At 48.0% G+C, this 25,966-nt stretch overlaps 1 protein-coding gene across 3 annotated transcripts in view; it reads left to right on the plus strand.

Annotated features, from left to right (window-relative positions):
• POMT2 (protein O-mannosyltransferase 2) overlaps window positions 1-22,442 on the plus strand; it is a 46,196-nt gene extending 23,754 nt beyond the window's left edge. Inside the window, exons 9-21 of one of the 3 annotated variants that reach the window (XM_055288615.2) lie at window positions 758-867; window positions 5,668-5,734; window positions 8,539-8,608; window positions 10,557-10,635; window positions 11,740-11,891; window positions 12,331-12,422; window positions 13,493-13,569; window positions 16,914-16,985; window positions 17,296-17,355; window positions 17,448-17,553; window positions 18,487-18,627; window positions 18,897-19,011; window positions 19,841-22,442. In XM_055288615.2, the coding sequence (XP_055144590.1) occupies window positions 758-867; window positions 5,668-5,734; window positions 8,539-8,608; window positions 10,557-10,635; window positions 11,740-11,891; window positions 12,331-12,422; window positions 13,493-13,569; window positions 16,914-16,985; window positions 17,296-17,355; window positions 17,448-17,553; window positions 18,487-18,627; window positions 18,897-19,011; window positions 19,841-19,946 (1,247 nt within the window). In that variant the 3' untranslated portion in view covers window positions 19,947-22,442. The other 2 variants (XM_055288614.2, XR_008659386.2) reach the window with 2 other exon arrangements.
• The last annotated feature ends 3,524 nt before the right edge of the window (window positions 22,443-25,966 follow it).

Genomic DNA, 25,966 nt, shown 5'->3' on the forward strand with positions numbered 1-25,966 from the left:
CACGCCTTTGTGGGGCACTTGCCCACTGTCCTATACTTGTCAGTGTGTGAAGCCATTTTCCTTGTAGACAGGGCTCTTCCTGGGCCACAGGCAGGCCTCCTCCACCTTTGGATCCAGTGTGTAATTCTTCTGGTCCACTGAATGAAGAAAGAAAAACAGGAGCAGGTCATTCCAGCAGATTGGAAGAGGGACAGTATTAAGGAAAAGAGGCTTCTCAAGAACTCAGGGCTATAGGAGGAGGGGATGCTCTTGGGAAGTGGTTTTCTGTGTTTTTGTTTTTTAATTCAGAGTAAAACAAAACACAATTGAACAGTTATTTCATATGGTACTAGATTCAAAAGGCACGAAAGAATGTAGAGTGAAAAAAACGGTTTGTCAAAATGCTGTATCTTGGAGAACATTCCAGGCGAAGACAGAAAATGCTTCTTCCTTCTTTATTCCATTGAATCCATGTGGAGACCTTGAGAAGGACAAGTTGTTTTTCATCTTTTGCTGTTACACATAGTGCTTTGATAATGACAGTGTTAACACCAGCTTCTTCTGAAGCCCTCAGGAGGGAGGGGAGTAAGTGGGCCCTGTGATGAACTCTGTCTTGAGTCGGCTCCGTGGGAGTGAGAAGGCAGCTGGGCTTCAGTCTGGGGCCCAGGGGAGTCTCACAGAGGGTTAGTGAGCCCTGTGGCTTCCGAGGCTCCTCTCAGGCAGGGACAGTCTCTAGCACTGTGCCAGCTCACCCCTCTGCTGTCTCCCTTCCTCCCAGACCTGGCCTACGGCTCTGTGATCACTGTGAAGAACCTCCGGATGGCCATCGGCTATCTGCACTCCCACAGGCACCTCTACCCCGAGGGCATTGGTGCCCGTCAGCAGCAGGTCAGTGAGCCTTTTCCGCACTTGCACGGCAGCAACGCTGTTCGCCATGACAGTTCACTCTCTTGCCTCCTGTCCTTTGCTCACCCTGTTCCCCCTGCTTGAAACATTCTTCCTAGCCCTGCACCCTTCTCTTTTCTCTGGCTAACTCCAGCTTCTCTAGGCATCAGCATAGGTGTTCTTCAGTGACAACCGTGTCCCATCTCTCCATGGTACTGGGTGGGGCGCCCCTCTGATGAGAGGCTTGGTGGCACCTTCCACATGCCTATGTGGTAAACCTTCTCATATGGAACTATGCGTGCTTACTTCCTGCCGTCTCTTTGGTACTTGCTTGCTAGCTCCTGGAAGGCTCAATTGCCTAGCATGGTGCCTGCTATGGGATGGGTGATGAGTAAAGTGTGGTATTTATGAACACAGACCTGGGAACCAGACTAGATGATCTGGGTGTGAAGCCTGCTTTCATATAGAGTGTCACTTTGGACACGTTCATCTTCTTGTGCTTCAGTATTCTCTTCTTCTTTTTTTTTTTGAGATGGAGTCTCACTCTGTCGCCCAGGCTGGAGTGCAGTGGCGTGATTGCGGCTCACTGCAAACTCCACCTCCTGGGTTCATGCCATTCTCCTGCCTCAGCCTCCCGAGTAGCTGTGACTACAGGCGCCCGCCACCACGCCCGGCTAATTTTTTGTATTTTTAGTAGAGATGGGGTTTCACCCTGTTAGCCAGGATGGTTTCGATCTTCTGACCTCGTGATCCACCTGCCTCGGCCTCCCAAAGTGCTGGGATTACAGGCATGGGCCACCACGCCCAGCCTGTGTCCTCCTCTTTAAGTTGGGGAAAATGAGTAGTACCTCTCTCCGTCAAAGGGCAGTTGTGAGGATTAAATGAGATAACAATGTGAAGTGCTTATGAAAGATTAGCCATGTGAGTATCATCTGAATGAGTGAATGATGCTGTGTCCATGTTAAGGAGTGTTTGTGTGGCTGCAGTGGATGGTGCCTGACAGGGAGAAGCAGGCTGCTGAAGAGGTTGGTGGGGCCATATTGGGGAGAGGCCTGTGTTATAGTAGATTTGACTTTGCTCCATAGACATTAGGGAGGCAATCAAAATTATTATGATTATGATTAGATCTCTAGTTTAGAAAGGTAACTTTAGTGGAAATGTGATAGCTCACAAGGAACCAGTTTGGAGGCAATAATTATGACCAAGGACAGTGAACAGAGGCAAAAAGCATGGAATCTTTACTTTGCAAAGATTTGTTCTTTGCAAAAAGTTGTGTCTCTCCAAATGCTTTATTTTTATTTCCCTTTTAGTTGCTAGAAAGTGACTCAGTGTGTATTAGTGCAATTTCATGCTGCTGATAAAGACATACCTGAGACTGGGCAATTTACAAAAGAAAGAGGTTTAATTGGACTTATAGTTCCACATGGCTGGGGAGGCCTCACAACCCTGGCGGAAGGCAAGGAGGAGCAAGTCACATCTTATGTGGATGGCGGCAGGCAAAGAGAGAGCTTGTGCAGAGAAAATCCCATTTTAAAAACGATTTTAAAAACCATCAGATCTCTGGCCAGGTGCGGTGGCTTACGCCGAGGTGAGCGGATCACTTTAGGTCAGGAGTTTGAGACCAGCCTGGCCAACATGGTGAAACCCCATCTCTACTAAAAATACAAAAAAATTACTCGGGCTTGATGGCACGCACCAGTAATCCCAGCTACTCAGGAGACTGAGGCAGGAGAATCACTTGAACTGGGGAGGCAGAGGTTGCAGTGAGCTGAGATTGCGCCACTGCACTCCAGCCCAGGCAAAAGAGTGAGACTCCATCTCAAAAAAAAAATAAAAAAACCCATCAGATCTTGTGAGAACCATTCACTATCACAAGAACAGCATGGGAAAGACCTCGCCTCGTGACTCAATCATCTCCCACCGGGTCCCTCCCACAACACGTGGGAATTAGGGGGCCACAAGATGAGAATTGGGTGGGGACATAGAGCCAAACCATATTACAGGGTATTGGATTTTAGTGTCAGTTTCCTATCCTTAGTTCTCCATTCATGTCTGGCCCAGTGGTTTTCAGCCCTGGCTGCACTTAGAATCAACGGAGAGATTTTTAAAAATTCTGCACTCCACTGCAGAGATTATGATTTAATTGATCTAGGATGAGGCCCATGTATTATGCATTTTTGGTCTGGTTTTAAACTGTCCAGATTATTCTAAGTCATGTACACCCCGGGCAGAGACAACTAGCTGTTCTGTGTTCTCATGTGGTGATAAATTGCTGCAGGTGTCATGTAGAAGACACTACAGTTACAGACATGGTGACCAGAACATCTACACTGTGCAAAGGGAGAGAAGGGCCAATCTCTTAACAATACTGTTAAGCTAGTATTATGTACTTAGAGCCCATGTGTGGAGGTGTGAAACGTGATGGTTGTATAGGGAAAGTGCATTGGGCCAAGGGATGAAGGTGTCTGGCTTTGTCATTGGCCAGATCACTTAGCCTTTCATCTTGTTTCCTCATCTGTAAATTGAGGGATTGGACTAAATAATCTCCAGTGGCCCTTCCTGCCGTGCAGTTTAATGTCTTGTTAACATGTCTAGGTCTCTGTTTTAGAATGTTTTTAAAGCATAGCATTTATAAAATTGGAAAATATAGAAAAGTATAAAAAAGAAAACAAAAGCTACATGTAATCCCAGAAGATTAAGTGTTTATCTGAATGTTTTAACATAAAACATTCTGCTATAATTGGATACCTGTGTTCTTAGGAAATCTCATGGTATAAAAATCTCCATTGTCAAAACAAACATTTCAATGGGAAAAGGGGCCATGGACTGTACTCATGATAAATAAATAATTTTTCTTGTAGGAATTTTAATCATAATTGCTCTTGTAAAACAGACACACAAAGACCGCTCTCCTACCACACATCTACACAGAGTACACACATGAGCATCATAGAACCTTAACTTCCTTGAGCAAATCCAGGCTGGATGGACGATATCGAGCTTTTTCTCAAGAATGTAGACTTCATTTTAATTTCTTTATGAGCACCAAAACTTTTTAGCTTCTTGAATATTCTTAATACCATTATCCCTAATTTTTTTTTTCTGAGGAACAAAGCAAATACCACTCAAAAGAAGCAGCCATAATGCAAGCAAAATAATTTTTCCCCTAAATGCTAATTCTAAATCTCTTTGTAAGTACAGTGATGCATCAGGGGGATACCTTCTGAGAAATTGGTCATTAGGTGATTTGATCGTTGGGTGAACATCATAGTATGTACTTACACAAACCTAGGTGGTCCAGCCTACCACACACCTAAGCTACATGGTATAGCTGATTGCTCCTAGACTACAAATCTGTATAGCATGTTACTGTACTGAACACTGCAGGCAGTTGGAACACAGTGGAACACAATGGTAAGTATTTGTATTAACTTAAACATATCTAAACATGGGAATAGTATAGTAAAAATATGGTATTATAATCTTATGGGACAACCATCATATATGCAGTTTGTTGTTGACCAAAATGTCTTTATGTGGCATATGACTATAAATTGGTCATATTTTATCCAATTGGGGTTATACAAACTCATTTGTAAGAGTTCTCTACTTGTCTACATAATTGGCATAATTGGATTTATATAGTCTCTATCCTGGGAGCATTTATTTAGCGGCCTTGGTTTGAATTCCATCTCCCCAACTCATAAGCTGTGTGACTTTGAGCAAATTACTTAACTTCAGTTTCCTTGTAAGTAATGTGGGGATAACCATAGTACCTACGGCATAGAGCTGTAATAATGGTTAAATGAGATAAGACTTGCCCAATGCTTAGAACAGTGCCTGGTAATAAATGGTAGCCATTTTCAGCATCAGCATTTCATGAGCCTTTTCCGATGTTGCTAAAAAAATGCTCTGAAACATTTTTTATGGCTGTATAATATTCTATCCCAGGACATACTATCATGTTAACTATTTTTCTATTACTAGACAGTCATACTGTTTCCAGATTTTTTGTACAAAATGTGAGTTAAATTCTAGGACAGGATATCTATGGAGCTTTTTAGTTTCATTTGGCCACATTATAGAAAATATAATAGCATGAATTTTTCATTTAGAAAGTTTGAGGCATGATCGTAATTACTTTTTTTTTTTTCCAAGATGGAGTCTTGCTCTATTGCCCAGGTATAGTGCAGTGGCGTGATCTCGGCTCACTGCAACCTCCACCTCCTGGGTTCAAGCGATTCTCCTGCCTTAGCCTCCCGGGTAGTTGGGATTACAGGCACGTACCATGCCTGGCTAATTTTTCTATTTTTAGTAAAGACGGGGTTTCACCATGTTGGCCAGGCTGATCTCAAACTGCTGACCTCAGGTGATCTGCCCACCCTGGCTTCCCAAAGTGCTGGGATTACAGGCATGAGCCACCATGCCCGGCCTTAATTACTTTGAAAATGCACTTAAATCCTCATTATGTTTTTGTGCTGGAGTCGGTTATATAAGGCCTCATGGTTCCTCCCTCTAGAAGGCTGGATAGAACTTTTAGGACAAGATGCAGAAAGATACAAAGAGACAAAAAGGCTCTTGTGGGACAAAGCCTCCAAATGCAGAAGGAAGGAGAGAATCTCACTCACCAGTGCTGCATATGAGCCCCATTGGGAAACATGGCCCCTCAGGTTGGTGGCTGGGGATTCTGAAATTGTCTTAAGCAATGTTGGTTTGATGTTGATTGTCCTTGGCCAGCTGTGCTGATAGTGATGGTATTCTCCCTCCTGCCTCCTCTTCCATCCACCTCCACCCCCCACCCAGGTCACCACCTATTTGCACAAGGACTACAACAACCTGTGGATTATCAAGAAACATAACACAAACTCAGGTAATGTGGTCAGAGACTGATGCTTCTTGTACTATTACTCCCTGTGAGTCCTCCTTAAGATTTCTCATGCCTGCAAAAGAATGATCCTGAGATGGGCTTTGCTAAGCATCTTTGACACCTTTACTTATCTCAGATATCCTTTCAATTATTATTTATTAAGCACCTACTGTGTTCCAAGCACTATTGCTGGCATAGGGGATAAGCATTGAGCAAAACAGGTAAGAACTTGCTCTTAGGGCTGTCATTTTGAAGACAGATAGCAGAGCCCAGATTTAATCCAAGTAGAGGTTACTTGAGCATGCCACTGGGGGCTGGTGAGTGGCCCCAGCTGAGGGCACCTGGCTGCTGCTGTTATTTCTGACATAGAGCACACCAAACATTGCACACTCTAGCATGTGGTGCGGCTCAAGTTGTCTTGATAAGATAGAATCCCGCCCACTGCTCAGCCCTGGCCTGAGTCAGTCAGTTGATCTGAGGGGCTACTAGTCCTGTGACTGGAATTTGTCTAGGCTAATTCCTGAGATGTGACTCGATGCCTGCTGATCCGCTCCTAACTGGCCTGGGTGAAGTCGCTCTGAAGCACACCTATCAGGCTCTCAGGGCTTTATGACAAGAGCAAGAGCTAGAGCCAGATCTTCCTTTCTTTGGTCAGACAGCTAGCTACCTGCAGGCTGTGCCTCTGCTGCACCTAAGAGAACAGAGGGCATCTTCCACTCACCTTCCGAGCCTGTCATCTCTGCTGACGGTCCTGTGCCACAGGTATCTCTGTGACTCCTCAGCAAATCCCACCTGGCTTAGCCGGTCCCAGCTCAGCTGCTCCTGGGCCTTTGTGGAGAAATGGGCAGCTGCTCACCTAAATCCACCTCCTCTTATTGCCGTGTAGGCTAGAAATGTGGCGTATACAACCACTTTCTGCATTCTGCTCCTTAGTAGGATAAATTATGACACCATTGGGCAGAGTCTGTTTCTATACCTTTATAATGGATATTGATTGATTCAGCAGGCCAAACGTGAGTGTTCTATCACAGTGGGGAGTTACGAGGGAAGACCAGTTTTACTTCCATCGTGTGGTCATGAACCAAGTCTTTGAACATTCCTAGTCTGTTATTCCATTGTGACTTCCGAGTTAAGATGGTTGCATTTCATCGAAGTGATTAAAGATTTTGTGGGAGCTGTATAGACTAGGGTCTTTGTTGTTCTTGAAGGCTATAAATGCCCCTCCCCACCAAATGCATATGAAATAAAACCTCCCTCCCTATCGACTTATTTGATTTGTCATCTTGCTAATTAATGCTTTTAAGAGACCCTAACAGGCAGCATGGAAATGGGCATCTCTGCAGTTGAGTTCTCTGATTCTTTGGAGAGCCAGTGATTTGCACTGGCAAATTTATCTTTCCTGACCTTGATCTATTTATAGTGTGTTGGTATCTCACTGTTTCGGACAGAAATTTGCAAGGATCCATTCTGTGTTGCTATGATTACTGCCAGCTCCTTTTCCATGTCATCACCTGTCTAGATTCTGATTGGTCTTGACTTTAAGATGATACAGAAGTAGTCCTTTAATCATTTCATCACTCTTCACCTCACATTTAGCAAGTTTATTGCCACAGACAAGATACTCACTGGCAAAATTGTCAGGGTTTATTTGATTTTGACGACAGTTGGGCAAGTGGTCATTTGTATGGAATTATTGTTTAGAAGGCTATTATTACTACTAAAGTCTCATTATTTAGTTTCCCAGCTTAAGCTCCAGTGGGGGCTTCAGTGCCTTATTGGGTAAAGGCCACATTCCAGCCTGGAATATGCAGTCTGGCCACACTCATTCATAGCCTCATCTGTTCCCACTCTTCCCCCACCCCACCCACCCTTACAGTATGAAACCCATTTGCTATTCATTGAAGGAGTTTTTCTTCTTCTTCTTCTTCTTTTTGAAGACAGAATCTTGCTCTGTCGCCCAGGCTGGAATGCAGTCGTGCAATCTCGGCTCACTGCAACCTCCGCCTCCTGGGTTCAAGCGATTCTCCTGCCTTAGCCTCTCAAGTAGCTGGGATTACAGGCGTGCACCACCACGCCCAGCTGTTTTTTGTATTTTTAGAAGAGATGGGGTTTCACCATGTTGGCCAGGCTTGTCTCGAATTCCTGGCCTCAGGTGTTCTGCCCACCTCGGTCTCCCAAAGGGCTAGGATTACAGGCATGAGCCACTGTGCGCGGCCAGAAATTTTCGTCTTTCACACTTCTAGTGCCTTTCCCTCGCTTGTTCACTTGACAAAATTCTCCCTTTCCTTTAAGAGTCGTTTCAAGCATTATCTCTGGGACACCCTTCTCTAATCCCCTGAGGCAATTTAGGGGTCCTTCCTCTTTTTTTTTTTTTTTTTTTTTGAGATGGAATCTTGCTCTGTTGCCCAGGCTGGAGTGCAGTGGCGCAGTCTCGGCTCACTGCAAGCTCCGCCTCCCGGGTTCAGGCCATTCTGCTTCCTCAGCCTCCCAAGTGGTGGGACTACAGGCACCCGCCACCACGCCCGGCTAATTTTTTGTATTTTTAGTAGAGGTGGGGTTTCACCGTGTTAGCCAGGATGGTCGCAATCTCCTGACCTCGTGATCCGCCCGCCTCGGCCTCCCAAAGTACTGGGATTACAGGCGTGAGCCACTGCACCCGGCTGGGGTCCTTCCTCTTTGGTCTCAGAGTACCTGGTTAGTACCTCTAGCAGATACCACATGGTACTGTAACCATTTACCAGTAGGCCCTGGGTTAATACTAGCCTGGTGAGTGATTTTGGATATCAATGCTTGTTTCTTTTTGGCAGATCCCCTAGACCCTTCCTTCCCAGTGGAGTTTGTAAGACATGGAGACATTATTCGACTAGAACACAAAGAGTAAGTCAATTTGCAGTTTGGATAAATAAATGGTATGAGCACCAAGGGGAGGGAGTTATTTTAAGAAGTAAACAGAAGTTAGATTTCGATGAGGCTCTGGTCAATGGAGCAAGGCTGCAGTGCGAGAATAGGAGAAGCATGTTACGAAGGTGATGAAATTGCAGGCCAGCGTTTGCCTGCCTTCCTGGGACCCTTCAGTTTCCCATTTCCTAGAGGAAAATTTGAGTTGCCCAAAGCTGCTGCTGCTTTTTTTTTTAGACAAAGTCTCACTATGTTACCCAGGCTGGCCTCAGAGTCCTGGGCTCAAGCGATCCTCCCGCTTCAGCCTCCCAAATGGTTGCTATTACAGGCATGAGCCATCACACCCGGCTCCCAAAGCTGCTTCTTAAGTGGCTGCCTTTAGAAAGACGTAGGAGTCTGTTTCTGAGAATATGGCAAGCTAGCTTATTTAACCAGTGTTCTCACTGAAAATGACTAAAAATGCTGGAATAATTAAGAGCATAAAAAGGCTGACAAGATATTAAAGAGTTAGCAGGCCAAAGCCTAAGTGAAATGAGGAATCCAGAGAAATAAGTGAGACACTGAAGCCACTTTTGCTTTGATCCCACAATCTTGACTTTTGGCTGCCTCTTGAGAGAAGAGGTTTTAAAGTCAAACCTAGGCTCACCCAAAGTGGTAAATTTATTAAGTTATCCTTCCCCATATTTGGAACCCCCAAAGGCTTGGGGTAAGGGTAAATCTGCCTTATCCACCTATGCCCAGGAAAAGTTACTTTAGGACCCAGCTAAGTGTTGGGGTTGGGTGGTGAACTGTCCTTAGTTCCTGAGAAGTTGGAACTACCATTTGATCCTCACATAAACTTGGAGCTCAAATTCATGTCACCTGGGTGATCTCAGAATCTCCAAGCCATGAATTTAAATGAACATGATCCTAGATCGGTCATGTCTCCTAGGTGCATGGCTAAAAGCAAATGTAAGCCCTCTTTGGGGAAAGACGTCATTCGTTCCCATAGTTTTTTAATGACAATAGTACACACCCAAAAGTAACAGAGCACACAAGGAAATAGGGCACTGTGTGCGTGAACAAGCTGAAACGGCAGACAGCAGGAGCAGCCCCGTAAACATTTCATAGACTGGAATTATCGGATACAAATTTTTAAAAATCAGGGGTGTGGGGGTGCGTGCGTGCGTGTGTGTGTATGTGTATGTGTATATATATATATATATATATACACACAACACACACATACATAGAGAGAAGCAATCAGCCATGTTTTTTTTTTTTTGAGTCAGCTGGATTTTGAATACTTAAAATTTTTATTTTATTATTAAATAAATTTCATTTTGTCATTAATAAAAATTTATTGTAATTAAATTTTACTTTTGCAAATTTTCAGAAATTTTATAATGAACATTTATTACTCATTCCAGATAAAAGGGAGAGTTGTTATATAAAACTAAATAAATAAAAGCTAAATTAAACCCCTCTCATCCTCCACAGATGTCCACTTAAAAAATCTAGCGATGGGAGCAGAAAGAGTAAGTGACAGTGAGGAGGTTATCTAGCTCAGGCCATGCAGATTACAAGTTTTAATTTTTCCTCTCCTCAAACCTGCCTCCTAAGTCAGGCAAGCTAAGTGCTTCAAAGCTACTAAATGTGTGAAAGTCGCCCCCCACCTCCCTGCCAGCACCTAAAGTTAGCCCCTTTCTTGGCATGCCGTCCAGTGCTCCTACCATCTGTCTCTCCTGGTTTGGGCTCTTCTCTTCTCCAGTTCTCAGGATATTTCTTGTGAGTAAATACGAAACAAGTTCCTGATATGTTGGATTTAATAGTTCAGATTCTAATTTTTCTTATCCTGACAGTTGACTCTGAACATCCTTGGTAAAATAAGAAATGTTGCACATCATCTTTCTATAGGATAATGACACTTCTCTTTTCTAACTTCTAGAACTTCTCGGAACTTGCACAGTCACTATCATGAGGCCCCCCTGACCCGGAAGCACTATCAGGTCACCGGCTATGGCATAGTAAGTAAGCAGCGGGGGTGTGAGCAGGATGTAAAAAGTTATGGGCCTTGGCCCAGGGCTGTGTGGTGGGATATCTCCTCCCCAGAATTCTGGAATGTTCCTGAGGATAAGAGGCTGCACAGGGACTCTCTTAACATTTGGGCGCTTTTTTGGCTAGGCCTGCTGTGGGAAAAGCAGCCTATGAAGTCTGTTTGTCTCCACCTCTCTCCTCACATAATAACCATGCCATTTACATGTTCTGATACTTAATAAATGTCAAATATGAATACTATTTGGATCTCTTTTAAAATCACATTGGACATAGAAGCCAAGGACCCACAATATGGCCCCAGACGAACATGTATGTTTATCTTTTGCCAGATCCCAAATTCTCATTAGCTTTGTTTTTAAGTATCATTTCCCTGTTCTGCAGAGGGATATTATCCATAGCTTTTGTATTTTACTACCTCAAGGAGATGCAGCTAATAGAGCAAAAGCTCTATGAGTACTTATGGCTGTGGGAGTAACTGAAGACCAAAACTACTAATGGAAAACTGTATACAGATTCTGGCCTTCAGGTGGATTTCCCAGCCCTCTTTCTGTTTGCTCCTCCCACATTGTGCTAGGTCAAGACTGTGAACATTCTCATCTTCTTTGTGGGCATCTTCTGAGAAGAATTAGACATACACGTCTTAATTTACAAAGTGCAATACCCAGGCCAGACCTTTCTGGCTTAGATGAGTGAATACCTAGATGGCCAAGGTAATGGATGCAAATGGCCCAGATCTGTTTCTGTTGGCTCAGAGTGATGTCTTGAGTTTGGTTGAAGGGCAAAGACATCTATTTAGAACTCGAACTCTAGTTCTATGAAGTGAGGAGTTGGACTTCTGGTTCCAGGAGTCATACTACTGTTTTTTGGTGTAATAGTGAGTTTTGGGACAATGCCAATCACCTGGGGTATTTCTTTGGCCTTCTTGTAACCTTGCCCATCTCTATCATTGAGCCCAGTTTGGTCTTTGACCTTCATAACATGGTGGCATCTGAAGGTGGCCATTTCCCTTTCTGACACGTTTTCCCGAAAGTCCCCTCACTTTCTTTGTATTTTTTTCTTGGCTTTTATGGCAGAATGGAACAGGGGACTCAAATGATTTCTGGCGGATTGAGGTTGTAAACAGAAAATTTGGAAACCGGATCAAAGTGCTGAGAAGTCGAATTCGCTTCATCCATTTGGTCACAGGTTGTGTCCTGGGCTCCTCGGGAAAGGTTCTGCCCAAGTGGTAAGTCTCTAGGGTTTTGCTGTCCCAATCGAGGGTCCTGATTTTCCTTTCACTCTACAAGGAGTATGCCAGAAGCTTTCGTTTTCCTGTGTTCGCCTCCTGTCTGCTTGTTCTTAGTGGCAGATGGAGGGAGAGTAGGCATCGGGTGTATTATGGAGCACAGAACTCCAGGGGAGCTTCGGTGTTTTATGTGTTCTGGTAGTTCAACATTTTCACATCTGGCTGGTGCTAATAACTCTCTGGGTCTATGTCTATTTCTAAAATGGGAATACTGTATGCTAGACTGTCCTAGGATAGTTGTTCAACACGGAACATGAAGAAATAATGGCCACCAGGTGGAAAAGAGAAGGAGCCTGTGGATTTAAGAGCAGAAGACAGTTTCACTCTCTGGTGGATTTCAGGTCTTCTGAGAGACATCTGCGACTTCTGCTTTTCACAGGGGCTGGGAGCAGTTGGAAGTTACTTGCACCCCATACCTGAAAGAAACCCTCAACTCCATCTGGAATGTGGAGGACCATATCAATCCCAAGTGTGAGTTAGGTCACTTTCTGGGCTGGCTCTGGAGGGAAATATTCATAAGAAACCCTTATCTTAGAAAAGTGTTTGTAGACTCTGCCATCCCTTCAACTTGTTGCTGTTTGTTCCTTGTTAACACTCTCTTCCTATGAGTTGTCTGTACCTACATAGCATACTCCTTTTCCTTCTCATCCACTCCCTCCGTAAACTCCTCTCCCTAAAGTGGCCAGTGGCCATCTGCAGATCCATCTGTCTCGTCTTCTTCTGGGCTCCTCTCTCCCCTGCACCATGGGCACCTCCCCAGCCTCCAGGCTTGGAGCAAGCTGCTACTTTCCCTTTATGCCTCAGTGTAGAGTCGCTCCCCCACCCCCCACATATCCAGCCAACGCTTTTATAGAAAGTGACTCCCACAGCCCTGATCTGTGCCCCACATCTCTACATCCAAGCTCCAATTTGATATTTCCACTGCATTGTGAGCTTCAACTCGGTAAGTATTTGGATTCATCATCTGTTTTCCTGAACTACCCACCTCAAGCTTATATGTGCCTTCATTTTGTTCTTCTTCCCACCTAATCTAGCCAAACCCACCAATCAACTAATTCAGCAACTCTTTATCAAGTATGCCAGGAACCTCGTGGGGCCCTGTGGGCATATTGGTGAGGAGACAGACTTGGTCCCCGTCCCGACAGCAGCTGCTCCAGGCGTCCAGAATGATTCATTCCTCATTTCCAGGCCCTTCAAAGGGCCACAGTGACTCGGGGGCTGTGCAGCTGTCCCTTATGCCTAATAGGAGAGCAGCATTTGAGCCAGTACCACAGTGAAAAGCAATGGTGCTGGGAGCTGTTGGAACACCAAGCAGGTGAAACCTCGTTGTCTGTTTCCTTTGCATTTCTCAGAATGCCTGATGAGTTCTTTATACAGCTAAGTAAATGATCAAGAATTGGGCCAAGCTTTCTTCTGTCTCCTCAACAGTTGTCAACTTGTCAGCAAGGCTGCACTTGGATTCTGGTGGGAATGTGGACACCATGGACAGACTGAGGAAAGAATGTATGACAAAGGCTTTCTCCTGCCTTTTTTTCCCCTAGTGCCAAACATCAGCCTGGATGTGCTGCAGCCCAGTTTTCCTGAGATCTTGCTGGAATCCCACATGGTCATGATCCGGGTATGTGTCCCCTTCTCATTTCATAGCGTCTCTAAGAGCTTTTGGGCAGCCATGAATTTGGATCACAAGTCAATGCCATGCTACAGATCCATTCCCCCTTGTGGAGGAATTTGAAAGCGTCTTTACTACGGTTTTCCGTGATCCTCAAAGGCATTTCCCTCACCACAGAATGAGGATGGTGGTGACGATGGTGATACCAGTGAATGCTTGTACAGCTCATGTGCCAGGCACTACGCTAAGCACTATACTCATCTGATACTTATTACAATCATGTGGAGATTGCCATCATTCCCAGTTACAGGAGAGGGAACTGAGGTACAGAGAGGTCAGGGAACTTGCCCAGGGTCACACAGCTAAGTGTAAGAGGTAGATCCAGCCCTCAGAGCCAGACTGGTAGGCTTTTAGAGTTACTGCTAGTTACTACTACACTCCTTCACCTCTAAGTGATTTGTAAATCTGCCCAAGTGGCAGAGCCCCTGAAAATCATAGTGCTCTTGGTTGAAGATCATGAGATACTGATAGTTGATTCCATCATATGAAATCAGGATCAGTTAGGATGGATAGCTAATTTGAGTGTGTTGTTTATATGCAGCATGAAATCCCAGCCACGAGCCCACTCATATTCCTGGACAGAAACTGCTTAGGCGGGGCATGGTTGATTCTTTTTTAAGGTTTTCTAAGACATTGTTTGCACTGTCTATCATTAGTAGCTGACAGCAGTTGTAGCATCAAAGGTTTAAGAAAAATTCAGAGAAGAAATCTTTAAATTGAGGAAATTCTACTCACTAGCTTAAATTTTCCCCTGCTGTAGTCCTGCTGTTTAGTGGAAGACCCCCTTATTCTGGCTTATGGAAAACCTGTGTTCTGCAGGAATAATGTTTAAGAATCACTATCTCAAGCCAGCTATGTGATTATCACTCTACCCACAGTATTGCAGGGAGGTGTAGCACTTGTTATTTTTCCCCTGGTAAGTCATTGTCAAGTGGACTTCCCTGGAAGTGATTATGTAAGCAGTACTCAGTAAATATAGTTGACTTATTTCACCAGATTAAATTTTAAAAATTCAAATATTGTCATTTTTGCACATTGGGAGGTGATGAGTTGACATTAAGCATCTCTGGGTCACTTCCTCTCTGACTCTCTGCTTGTAGCTGTCACTGTGGCCTGATGACATAGCTCTTTTGAACATGTGCCTGTCAGTCAGAATATCATTCTGGGCCTGGGTCAAATTTTAAGACTAAATCTAGGAGTTTCATTTTGTCTTTCATTATCTAAGAAGTAGAGTCAGAGAAGAAAAGGGAAGTATGAGAGCTTTCTTATTCAGCCAACAAAGAGTTAGGGAGGAGAGAGAGATGAAAACACTGAGTCCAGACTATAGAAACTGCAGGGGCAGGGCTCTTCTGCTGGCTGAGTAGTGGCCGGGGACCTGGAGGAGAAGGCTGCCTTGCCTGGTGCAGTTACAGGAATGAGCCCATCCAGATTTCAGCCATAGAAAACAACTTACAAGTACATACGCCTGTGATGGTTGCAGATTTTTCTTTCCTCTTTTAGTTTAGCAACAGAGCAGGATTTCTCAGAGTTTAATGTAGTGAATAAGATTCCCTTGGCTTGGTACAGTTCTGGCTGGAGTCCTTGGGTTTGGGACCAAACTGTACAATTTGAAGGAATTGGTTTCCCTCAGCAACTGCTCCAGGGGTCCAGAATGATTCATTCCTCATTCCCAGGTCCTTCAAAGGGCCACAGTGACTCAGGGGCTGTGCAGCTGTCCCCTTTGTGTCTGATGCCCCGAATGCACTGCTGACCTTGGAGGCACAACCTCTCCACCATGCAGAGGCCTGTAAACTATTCCCAACCCCTTGATGAACTGGATTCATAAGGCACTGGGTGGCAGTCCACTGAACTTTCTGGATCTTTCTTAGGCTATACCAGTTCTTAGTTGAGGGCGATTTTGCCTCTCGGGACTTTTGGCCATGTCTGGAGAAATTTTTGGCTGGGAAACTGAGGGGTTTGAGGGTAGGAGTGCTACGGGCATTCAGTGAGTGGAGGCCAGGAATGCTAAACACCCTGCAATGCACAGGACAGTCCTCACAGCAAAGACTCATCCAGCCTGAAATGTCGGGAGTGCTGAGGTGGAGAAGCTACAGCCTATGTCATGGCAGCTGACTCTCCTTCTGGGGAAATGCCTTTTTAGTCTGTCCCAGTGATAAGGCTGACCCCAGTCCTAGTGGTTAATATCCTAGATCCTGACCCTACTCCTTCCTGTTTTAGCAAAGACCTGGTTTGCCCTGTAGAGACAGGTTAGCAGATGTTCTTGGCTGCTGGATTAGGGAGGCTGAGTCTGGGTCCTTCACACCAAAGCATACATTGGGGTTGATTTCTCTCCCAATAGATGAAATATGTTCTTGGAGGGCAAAATACCTAATTTTTTATGTATAAAGCACAAGTAAGATGTACAGTATAAAGTATTAAAATGTCGTGGAGGGTGTTTAGGGAGAAACTTGTCTACAAAGGTTCCTGGTGGAGGGGCAGTAGTGGAAAAAAAAGGTGGAGAAACACTAAGCTAAAGTAACCTCTTCCAAGTCTAGGCACGCATGAGAGTTTCCACTTTTCTGTTTGAAATTGGCCCCTGAAGGGAACAAATAAGTAAGCCTTATTATTTTATTTATTTATTTATTTATTTATTTATTTATTTATGTATTTTGAGACTGAGTCTTGGTCTTTTTGCCTAGGTTGGAGTGCAATGGCGTGATCTCAGCTCACTGCAACCTCCGCCTCTTGGGTTCAAGTGATTCTCCTGCCTCAGCCTCCCGAGTGGCTGGGATTACAGGCACCCACCGCTACGCTCAGCTAATTTTTTGTATTTTTTAGTAAAGACGGGGTTTTACCATGTTGGCCAGGCTGGTCTCGAACTCCTGACCTCAGGTGATCCACCCGCCTCGGCCTCCCAAAGTGCTGGGATTACAGGCATGAGCCACTGTGCCCGGCTGTAAGCCTCATTTTATATCCCCTCTCTCCCACCATTTTCACACTTGTCCTTGGCTTGGCAGATGGGTATATATTTTGTGCCCGTTGGAACAATTTCCTCATTCCTCTTTCCCTTCTTTTTCCCTAGCGTAGAAGGTTGGAATGGACCCTTTATGGGAAATGGAGGCTTGTCTGGGAGAAGTAAAGCAATTGTTGTAGGCAGGCAGACAGTGGCTGCCTGATTCTTCCCTGCAAGGGAAGGGAAGGAGAGAAGGTTCTGCTCGGCGCTTGGCCCTGTATCAGAAAAACCTGGGCCTCACATTTCTGTCAGCCCTCTAGATCTCTGTCTTGACTAGCTTTTCTTTGCTACCTTCATGCAGGGGAACAGTGGCCTCAAACCCAAGGACAATGAGTTCACGTCCAAACCCTGGCACTGGCCTATCAACTATCAGGTAGGATCCGAGGCTGGGGCTCCTCCCAGGAAATGGAGCCAAGAATGAGACCAGGGAGACTGGTGGAGGTGGCGGTGGGTGTGCTAGGGCGGCAGGGCGAGGGGCTTCCTGGGATGGGTTGGCCAGAGGCGGGGCTCTGTTTTCTGCCCTAATTCTGACCCTGCTTCCCAGAGAGCTCATGTAGAATTTGCACAGCCTGAGCTTCATGTCCAGGCTCCCTGTCTGTGGAAGGTGACCATCTTCCTCCCCCTAATGAGTGTGGCCGAGGATGGGCTGGGCCCGGGTCAGCAGGGTGATCTCTATTCCACAGGGCCTACGCTTCTCAGGGGTCAATGACACAGATTTCCGAGTCTATCTGCTTGGCAACCCAGTGAGTACCTAAACATTCCCGGCTCAGGCCCTGGAGCACTTGCCTGTGGAGAGCGGCTGTGTTGTCATCTGCCCGTTCCCATTTCTGCACAGGTGGTTTGGTGGCTGAATCTGTTGAGCATCGCCCTCTACCTCCTCTCAGGGAGCATCATTGCTGTAGCCATGCAGAGAGGGGCACGGCTGCCAGCAGAGGTTGCAGGTCAGGTCCTCCGGGCTCTCCCTCCCCTGACCTGGCGGCGGCAGGGCCGGCTGCCTGCTGATGGGCCATCCTTTGCGTTTACCACCCCACACCTTCCCTTATCCTTTACTTTTGAAAGCCGACAACCCCCAAGTACCCAGTGCTGTGTTAAACACTTTACTTCCTCCCAATAACACTAGAGTGCTGGCTATTATGACCCCCATTTTATGGATTAGGAAACCAAGGAACCATGAGATTAAGAAACTTGCCCCAGGACATACAGCTAGTAAGTGATAGAGCTGAGGCTCAAACCCGTGCAGTCTGACTTCACAGCCCTCACTTTTAGCCCCATGCTGTGTACAGAGCTGCCCGTCTTTTCTCTTCTGTCACCTCCTTGTTCCATGGCCCTGTCCTCTTGTGGGCTAGAGAGGAGCCTCCAGGGTTATTGGGTTCCCATCCCAGTGCTGTTCTTGGTAACTTTGGCTGCCAGACCATGGGCCACAGCACCTGAGACAGTCACACAGGCCCTTTTGCCTCGGCAGCTCTCTGAACAGTCATCGTCCCAGACACCTCCTCACTCCATCCTCACCTGTGACCTCACCTTAGTGCCTGTCTGCCGCTGCAAAGATCTGTGTGGCAGCAAAGATGTGGGAGGTGGAAGTAGGGAGTGAAGCTGTTTGCAGGCGCAGAGGGGTTTCTTTAGAGGCTGGACTGCCTCCTGCTGGTGCTTGGTGCACCTGCTGTTGGTGCCCAGGCCTCACTAGGCTGGGCCCTGACCAGAGCTCTCGAGCCCCAGCTGTTCCTCTGCAGTTTCTGTAGCATGGTTTGGGTTGGTCCAATGAGGTGATATGACATATTCAAGGTCACACAGCAAGGAAGGGGCAGAGCTGGACCAGAGCCTGGAATCTCTGCCGGCTCCTTTTCTTCTGACTGGGCTGTGCTGCTTGGGCCCAGGGTTGTCCCAGGTCCTGCTGCGAGGAGGCGGCCAGGTCCTGCTCGGCTGGACACTCCATTACTTCCCGTTTTTCCTGATGGGCCGGGTCCTCTACTTCCACCACTACTTCCCAGCCATGCTCTTCTCAAGCATGTTGACAGGTCAGTGCCACCCACCTGGACTTGGGAGACAGAGCAGGTGGAGGGTGGGCCACTGTTGGGCAGCAGTGCTGGGAGTGACTCTGCTCCTTGACGGGAGGCCACTGTTGGGCAGCAGTGCTGGGAGTGACTCTGCTCCTTGACGGGAGGCCACTGTGGGGCAGCAGTGCTGGGAGTGACTCTCTGCTTCTTGACTTGGAGTGGCGCCTTCTTCTGTAGCCCAGAAGTCACCCCCTGCCTGGCTGACTCCAGGTTTCTCTCCTCTCCTCTAGGCATTCTGTGGGACACCCTCCTGCGGCTCTGTGCCTGGAGCTTGGCCTCATGGCCCCTGGCCAGGGGCCTACACATGGCAGGAATCCTGAGCCTGCTCCTGGGAACTGCCTACAGGTGAGCATCCCTGCACCTCACATGCCCTCCCAGTGTGGGCTCAGCAGTGTCTCAGCCCTGATGCATTCAAGAATCCCCTGCAGTGCTTTTAACACCACCAGTGCCCATGCCCGGAGGTTCTGCTTCACCCGGGCCCAGGTGGGGCCGTGGTTTCCAGAGTCCCCCAGCTGATCCTAACGTGTAGCCAGGTAGGAGAAGCAGGGGTTAACTCTGCCTTTTCCCCTTTTGCTGGTGGTTCAGCTTTTGTGCCATCCCAGCACACCTGGAAGGGGACCCCTCTAGTCACACTGACTCTCTGCCAGAACAGCTTTCAGAGTAGGAGGGTGGGAATGGGGGACAGGGCACCCCTCTTTAGTCCTCATGGTCCTCTGTCGGAACAGCTCTCGGGGTGAGGGAGGTGGGAAGGGTGGGAATGGGGAATGTGTGGCTGGGTGGCTGGAAGGGAGAGTTGTTTGGAAGGCTCCCCACTTCCCCACTCCCTGGCCTTGGTGCTGGGCCTGTGGCCTGTGAGCGCATGCCTGCCTAAGAGGGTTACATTCACATGTTGACAAACATCCCGGGCCAAATAGCCCATGACAAGACCCCTAGAAGGGTTGCCCTCTTGGGCCTCCTGGGAAGAGCCCTTTCCACGATTGTCATTGAGTCAGCATCTACTAAGCTCTCTGGCTACAGTGTGCCCCAGTGGGACTCAGACAGACAAGGCCATGAAAGAGAACCGGGCTTGGTGATGGGGAATTTCTCTGGAGCTCCAACAGGAGGAATGGAATTCAAAGCCCCTCAGCCGAGGCACTGGGGGTGCCAACTGCTTCCTGCTGGTTCTCTCTCACAGCTTCTACCTCTTCCACCCTCTGGCTTACGGGATGGTTGGTCCCCTGGCCCAGGACCCCCAAAGTCCTATGGCAGGACTAAGGTGGCTGGACTCGTGGGACTTTTGAGGCCACTGCAAAGATTCCAGCCTGGATCTAAGAACTTCCCAGGAGAGCCAGCTGGGGAGCAGTACTGGACCCTTCCAGCTGTGAGGAAGCTGCCTAAGGAGCCCCAAGAATTCTGCTGCCCACCAGGACCCAGCTCTGGGAGTGCAGCTGGAATGGAATCCAGCACTGGAGAGAGCCGGGAGAGAGCCGCAGCTCTGTCCACAGCACCACAGAGAGGACAGCGCCTCTTGGGCTGCTCCCTTGTGCACAGCACAGGGGAGGATGGGTGCCAGACGGTGGGAGTGGGTGCGCGTGTGTGTATGTGAGGGCACATTGTCCATATCCCTGTGGAATACAGACCGTGTAACTGGACAGCTGAGTGTCATAAACTCTGAAATAGTCCAGGCTATAGTAATATTTTCTGGGTTATTTTCATGTTGGATTTCTTTGGTTTTGGTTTGTAAGATCCATCAAAAATTCTCAGAGCTCTAAGAGGGCCTTGAGGGCAGAGAATACTGACCTCACCTTGGGATGTCACCAAAGGCAGAGCAGATGGGACTGTCAAAGTTATGCTGCCCTCCCTCCCACAAACAAATGAATCCAGCGTGGAGGAAGGCGCGCCGCCCCGAGCTGGAGGGCCTGGCTCCCACCATGCACCCCAGTGGCTGCAGGTAGCTGGACTTCCTGCCTGTGACACACAGAGAGCAGCGGACTCTGGAGCGTCGGCCTACCTTAGCCCTTGGTTCCTCGTTTTTTGGGATTGTCACACTGTGAGACTCAGGGGAGGAACGATGTCCTATCCTGGGCTGCTCAGTGTTTCCAGGCCCCGTGTGCCAGAGGCCAAGTCTTCACAAGTGCATCTGGCGTGGCCTGGAGGGCAAGGCAGATGCATTCTCCTGGCTGCTGGGAGAGCCTGTGGGAACCTTGCTTAGTGCCCAAGGTAGATGAGAGACAGGGCAGGGAATCTGCGTGGTGCTGGGGTGTGGGGACTCTGGCCTCTCTAGACTAATGTTCCTGTCACCTGCTGAGCTTTCCCAGTGTCACTTCTGCAGTCCTCCTCTGCTCACCCTTCCCTCACTCCGTGGGCAATTCCCTTTCTCTCTGTCACTGCTTCAGCAGTGAAGACCCATGGCACCTAGAAATACATGCCAGTTTCCTGTGTCTACCACTCTGCAGCTCGAACAAGAAGCTCAGAGCTGCCCCTTCCACTTCCTCCCCAAAAGGGATGAAGAAAACCCTGTGGTAGAACCAAACCACCCAAGGCCAGCCCTTCAGCCTGCCTCCGCCTTCCTGGTGCATGACAAAATATTTCTTTTGTCTCAGAGGACTTTGATGCTTCAAGATTTAATGATGAATCTGCCACACTCCATTTTCCCTCCTCTGTAGCTCCCAACAACTCTGACAGGGTCAGATCTCTTTAAAGCATCTTCGGGAGGCGGTTGCCACGGAGACTGGATATTGGTCCCAGGGACAGGCTGTGCTACCTACTGGGTGGTGGGGAGGGAAGCTTCTGGCCATGCTTGGACATTCAGACTAACGATCATTAATGTTAATAGAGGAAATGCAGCAACGTCAAAAGCAAGGCAGGTTGGTTAATTAGATCTGGGGCCTGATGACCTCCCTTTCCCACGGCTACAGCCCTTTCGACTTCCCCCAGCAGGAAGCGCTGTCTGCGGCTGAGTCTGGGCTGCTTGCTTAATTGCATTTCTGGCAGGGAAGGAGAGGAGGGATGGAGAAGCTCTGCTCCCTGCTTCCACCTCACCATGTGTCCTCCCCTCCCCTCCCTTCCTCTCCTCCCCACAGGCAGAACTGCTTTCTTCGGAGCCGGGTGGGCTCTCCTGCAGGGAGAATGCAGGAGTCTGTGCTTGGCTCTTAGCAAAGCAGGCGGCCCATAGTCACCTCCAGGAGGTGGCTGATTTTCCTTTGTGCCTTCTTATTTCTCGGTAGGAACTTGGAAGGCAGGAGATCTGAAGGAGCCAGAGGGGCAGCCACCTTGCATGAGGGTGAGGAAGGAGAAGCCCGGCCAGCCTCTACCCATCCCTCCCTCCCAGTTAGGCTGCACTAGGGCCAAACGCTTCCCTGGGCTCCCACTGCCTTCTAAGGAGCCAAGGAGAATTCCCTGCCCACTTTCTGTTCCTGCATGCCCAAACTGGCAGATGCTTCTCTGGGGGCAAGCCACATGGGCTGATGCAGCTTTGAGTGCTCAGGTTCTGTTTTCTGAAAGATGCTGGAGAAAGGCTGTCAGGGTGCTTCTCTGAATATGGACTTTGAGTGCTCAGGTTCTGTTTTCTGGAAGATGCAGGAGAAAGGCTGTCAGAGTGCTTCTGTGAATATGGGCTTCAGCCGTAGCACTTGGCAGAAACGTGATGTGTCCCACAAACTGCTGGTGGAGGAAGAAGATGTTCATCAGCCAGTTCAACCTCCAGCCAGCTTCTTGAGCCTATTATTTGGTTTAAAAAAAAAAAAGTCTTCTAATCAGAAGCCACTGATTTTATAATAAATAGCACTTGTTTTGAATGCCTTGTTGTCCTTGTACTTAATTGAATCTGACTTGCCCTCTGGCTCCCAGAAAGGCCTCCCTGAGGAGAATGTTTTGAGTGCAGGAACCACCCCGTGTGTCATGTCTGAGGCTGATCTAATTCCAGCAGAGGACCTGGGCTGGGCAGGTGAGCCTGATTACTCCAGGGGGCATTTGGACCTCCCCATGTATACAGTTACTTGAGTAATGTTGGTCATCATTTTGGTATTTAAACGGATTCCAAAATAAGTAGGAAGCTGGACCTCTGATTTGTCCTCTTTTAACCTGTTCACATGGTATAGAAAGGAGTGCAAGAAGAAGTTGTCCCCTTCCCAGACAGCCGAGTATCCCAGCACTGTAGCAACTTGCCATTCTGCCTAACAGAGGCCCCCATCTTGACAGGGGTCTCCTGTTTGTTATCAAGAGTGATGCTAAGGGGCTGAAGGCAGCAGGAGCTGACCTGAGTGTTGGACAGAGGGTGGGGGAGGGGAGTAGCACTGTGCTGTGGAACTGGGGGCTTCTGGGCTGCCTAGCCACCCTCTGGTGGGGGCTGGTGGGGAGAGAGGGACGTGCATCTTCAGGAGGTGGAACATGCCTATGACGGGCAGTTTAGGAAGGGGCCAAGTCTCTCTGCCTTGAGTGGCACAGCTTAGTGTACAAAGTCTCAACACATCTCTGACATTTAATCCTCATAAAGGCCCAGTGAAGTCAATGATGTTTTTGTTCCCATTCTACCCAGGAGAGATTAAATGACTTGCCTTAAGGTCCCACGATGAGTAAATAGTAGAGCCAGGACTCAGTGCCAAGTTGGGGTTTTTCTGCCTCTCTAGTCTTGCCTGGGACTAGAAGCACCTTCCCAGAACAGCCTGGCAGCCCTAGATACCCTAGGGAGAAGGCCTGAGCACTCAGCTCGAGGTCCCTGACGCAGCACCTTCCCGTGGGCCTTCTGCTTAATGCATCAGCAGCCGCTCTAGGGCCCAGGTTTTCCAGGCTCTCCCAGGTGCACCCAGATCAGTGTGTGCTGGTAGATGTTTAACAACAGGTGTTCTGGGAGGAAAAACTGGTGTGTATAGCATTTGCCAATTTCCATGGTGTAAATATTCCCAACATGTTCCTTTTTAAGCTACCAACTTGATGTCACTGAATGAGAAGTTGGAAAGAGATGCATACAGTTGGTTCTTGAAAGCCATATAAAAGCTAGCTCCAGCACACCACTGACCCAGACCCAGTGACCATGGCTTGGTCTGAATTACGGCTGCGGCTCTTGGCCACAGCCCAGTAAAGCAAGGGAGGCATGGAGGCCTACAGGATGGGCCAGAGAGACCTGAGGTCAAATCCTGGCCCCACCACTTATTACCTATGTGACCTTGGGCTTGTTACTTAACCTCTTTGCCTCCATTTCCTCAGCTGTAAAACGAGGGTATGATAAATAGCACCTACTTCGTAGAGTTATTGTGAGGATGAAAAGAGGAAATGAAGTAAGGTGCCCGGAACAGTGTCTAGACATTAATGCTAGCTCTGTATTATTATTAATGCTATTATTATTAATGCTATTATTAATGCTAGTATTATTATTAATGATACATGGACCTCAATGACCAGCACTGGCTCTGGGACAGTACTTGAATTCTCCTCTAGGTTCTTACCTCCTGGGCGGATGACCCACAGGGAGGAGACCCCTGTGACTTTTACTGAGCCCCTCAAATGTGGGCTCGGACCCTTGGTCTACTGGTGGGAATACATCACTCTCATCGCTTAGGCCCATCCAGATTCTCAGGCCTTTCTTGAAGGGAGCAGGGATAGAGTGCACTTACCTTGGCTTATCTTAGCACGTATCTCCTGGCTCTAGGAAGACAAAGAGTGAAGCCATAGTTTGAGTGCTGACTCCACTTACTAGCTAGGACCATTAACTCCCACTACCTCATCAGACTCCAGACCCTGTCCAGAGGAGAGAGGAAGCAAGATGGGTCCTAAGTGTAGACTGCTGGCAACAAGCGTGAGCTGCGTAGAGTGGGGTACCTGAGACCAGCCAGGTGGCCTGCACAGAGCACTGAGCATCTGGGCACTGAAGAGTGAAAGTCACCAGTGACATGTGGCCTTGCCCTGTGACCTGCTGCCCCTGGCTGCAGGTCCACGGGACCCCAAGCTGGAAGTTTAGTCACCTCTTGTTCCTTCAGCCCCCATCCCTTTGTGTTCTTGCTGGAGACCTCTTGGACCCTAGGACACCAGCTTTTCCAGGCTGCCTTATAGCCTTGCTCTCCTGCTCCAGCCCAGAGATTTGTGAGGAAATGGGAAATAGAATAGGGGTTACCACAAACTCCTGAGTCCTTGGAAGAGGGAGAACAGCTAGATGGTTTCCTTGGGCATGGCTGGGAGTAGGAAAGAAGAGTTCTGCTGAGGCACTCAGTTCTGATTCAAGGCCAGAAGGAGAAATTTTAAAGGCCGGGACTCACCACTCCATGTCTAGCACAGGGCTGGGCATGGAGCCCCAGCTGTTCATAACCAGGGGTTCAAGAACACCCACCTTCTATCCATGGAACCAAAGGCGGTGGACTAAAGGGCCCCAGAGACCTCACCACCCAACCCCTTTGCAGCACAACTGAGGAAACAGGCCCAGAGAGGCGTGGACAGACAGAGGAGATAGGCTCGGAGACCCCTGAGGGAATAATGAGAGAGAAATGAAGGTGAAAACGGGCTTGCTCTCCCAAACCTGGGCCACCATCACTGGGCTGGGGCTTGAGGAACTTTGTGCTTGAAAGAGAAAAGTTTAGTTCTAATTGACAGGTGGCCAATTGCACACCCTGAGTGGGGAGCATGGACTCTATTATCTGAACTTCTGTTGAAAAAATTAAACAGTACTTCCATTAAAAAAGAAAAAAAAGGCTGGGCGCTGTGGCTCATGCCTGTAATCCCCAGCACTTTGGGAGGCGGAGGCGAGCGGATCATGAGGTCAGGAGATCGAGACCATCCTGGCTAACACGGTGAAACCCTGTCTCTACTCAAAATACAAAAAATTAGCCGGGCGTGGTGGTGGGCACCTGTAGTCCCAGCTACTCGGGAGGCTGAGGCAGGAGAATGGCGTGAACCCGGGAGGCGGAGCTTCCAGTGAGCCGAGATCGCGCCACTGCACTCCAGCCTGGGCGACAGAGCGAGACTCCGTCTCAAACAAAAAACAAACAAACAAAAAGATGAGAAATCATGGAAGTGGGGAGGGCCCAGGGAGGGAAGAGGTGAAAAATTAAAATTAAAATTAAATCATGGAATGGTAGAATGTTAGAGCTGAACTCCCTCAAGATTCCACCCCGGCCAAGCAGAGCTGGGATTAGAACTGGATCTCATGGCTTTCTAAAGATGGAGTCTCAAAAAAAACCCAGGCCTGGCTGGGAATGCCTGTGGTCTTGGCCCTGTCCCTACGGCTGAAAGCCCTGGTGGCCCCCAACGTGTGCCGGTGCCCTAGTCAGACCGAGAACTAGGCCCCTAGGCCGCTTCCCCAGGCCTGACCTGCAGGCCAGGTGGGTGGCAA

Source organism: Symphalangus syndactylus, chromosome 8, assembly GCF_028878055.3.
Source record: "Symphalangus syndactylus isolate Jambi chromosome 8, NHGRI_mSymSyn1-v2.1_pri, whole genome shotgun sequence".
Classification (NCBI taxonomy): domain Eukaryota; kingdom Metazoa; phylum Chordata; class Mammalia; order Primates; family Hylobatidae; genus Symphalangus; species Symphalangus syndactylus.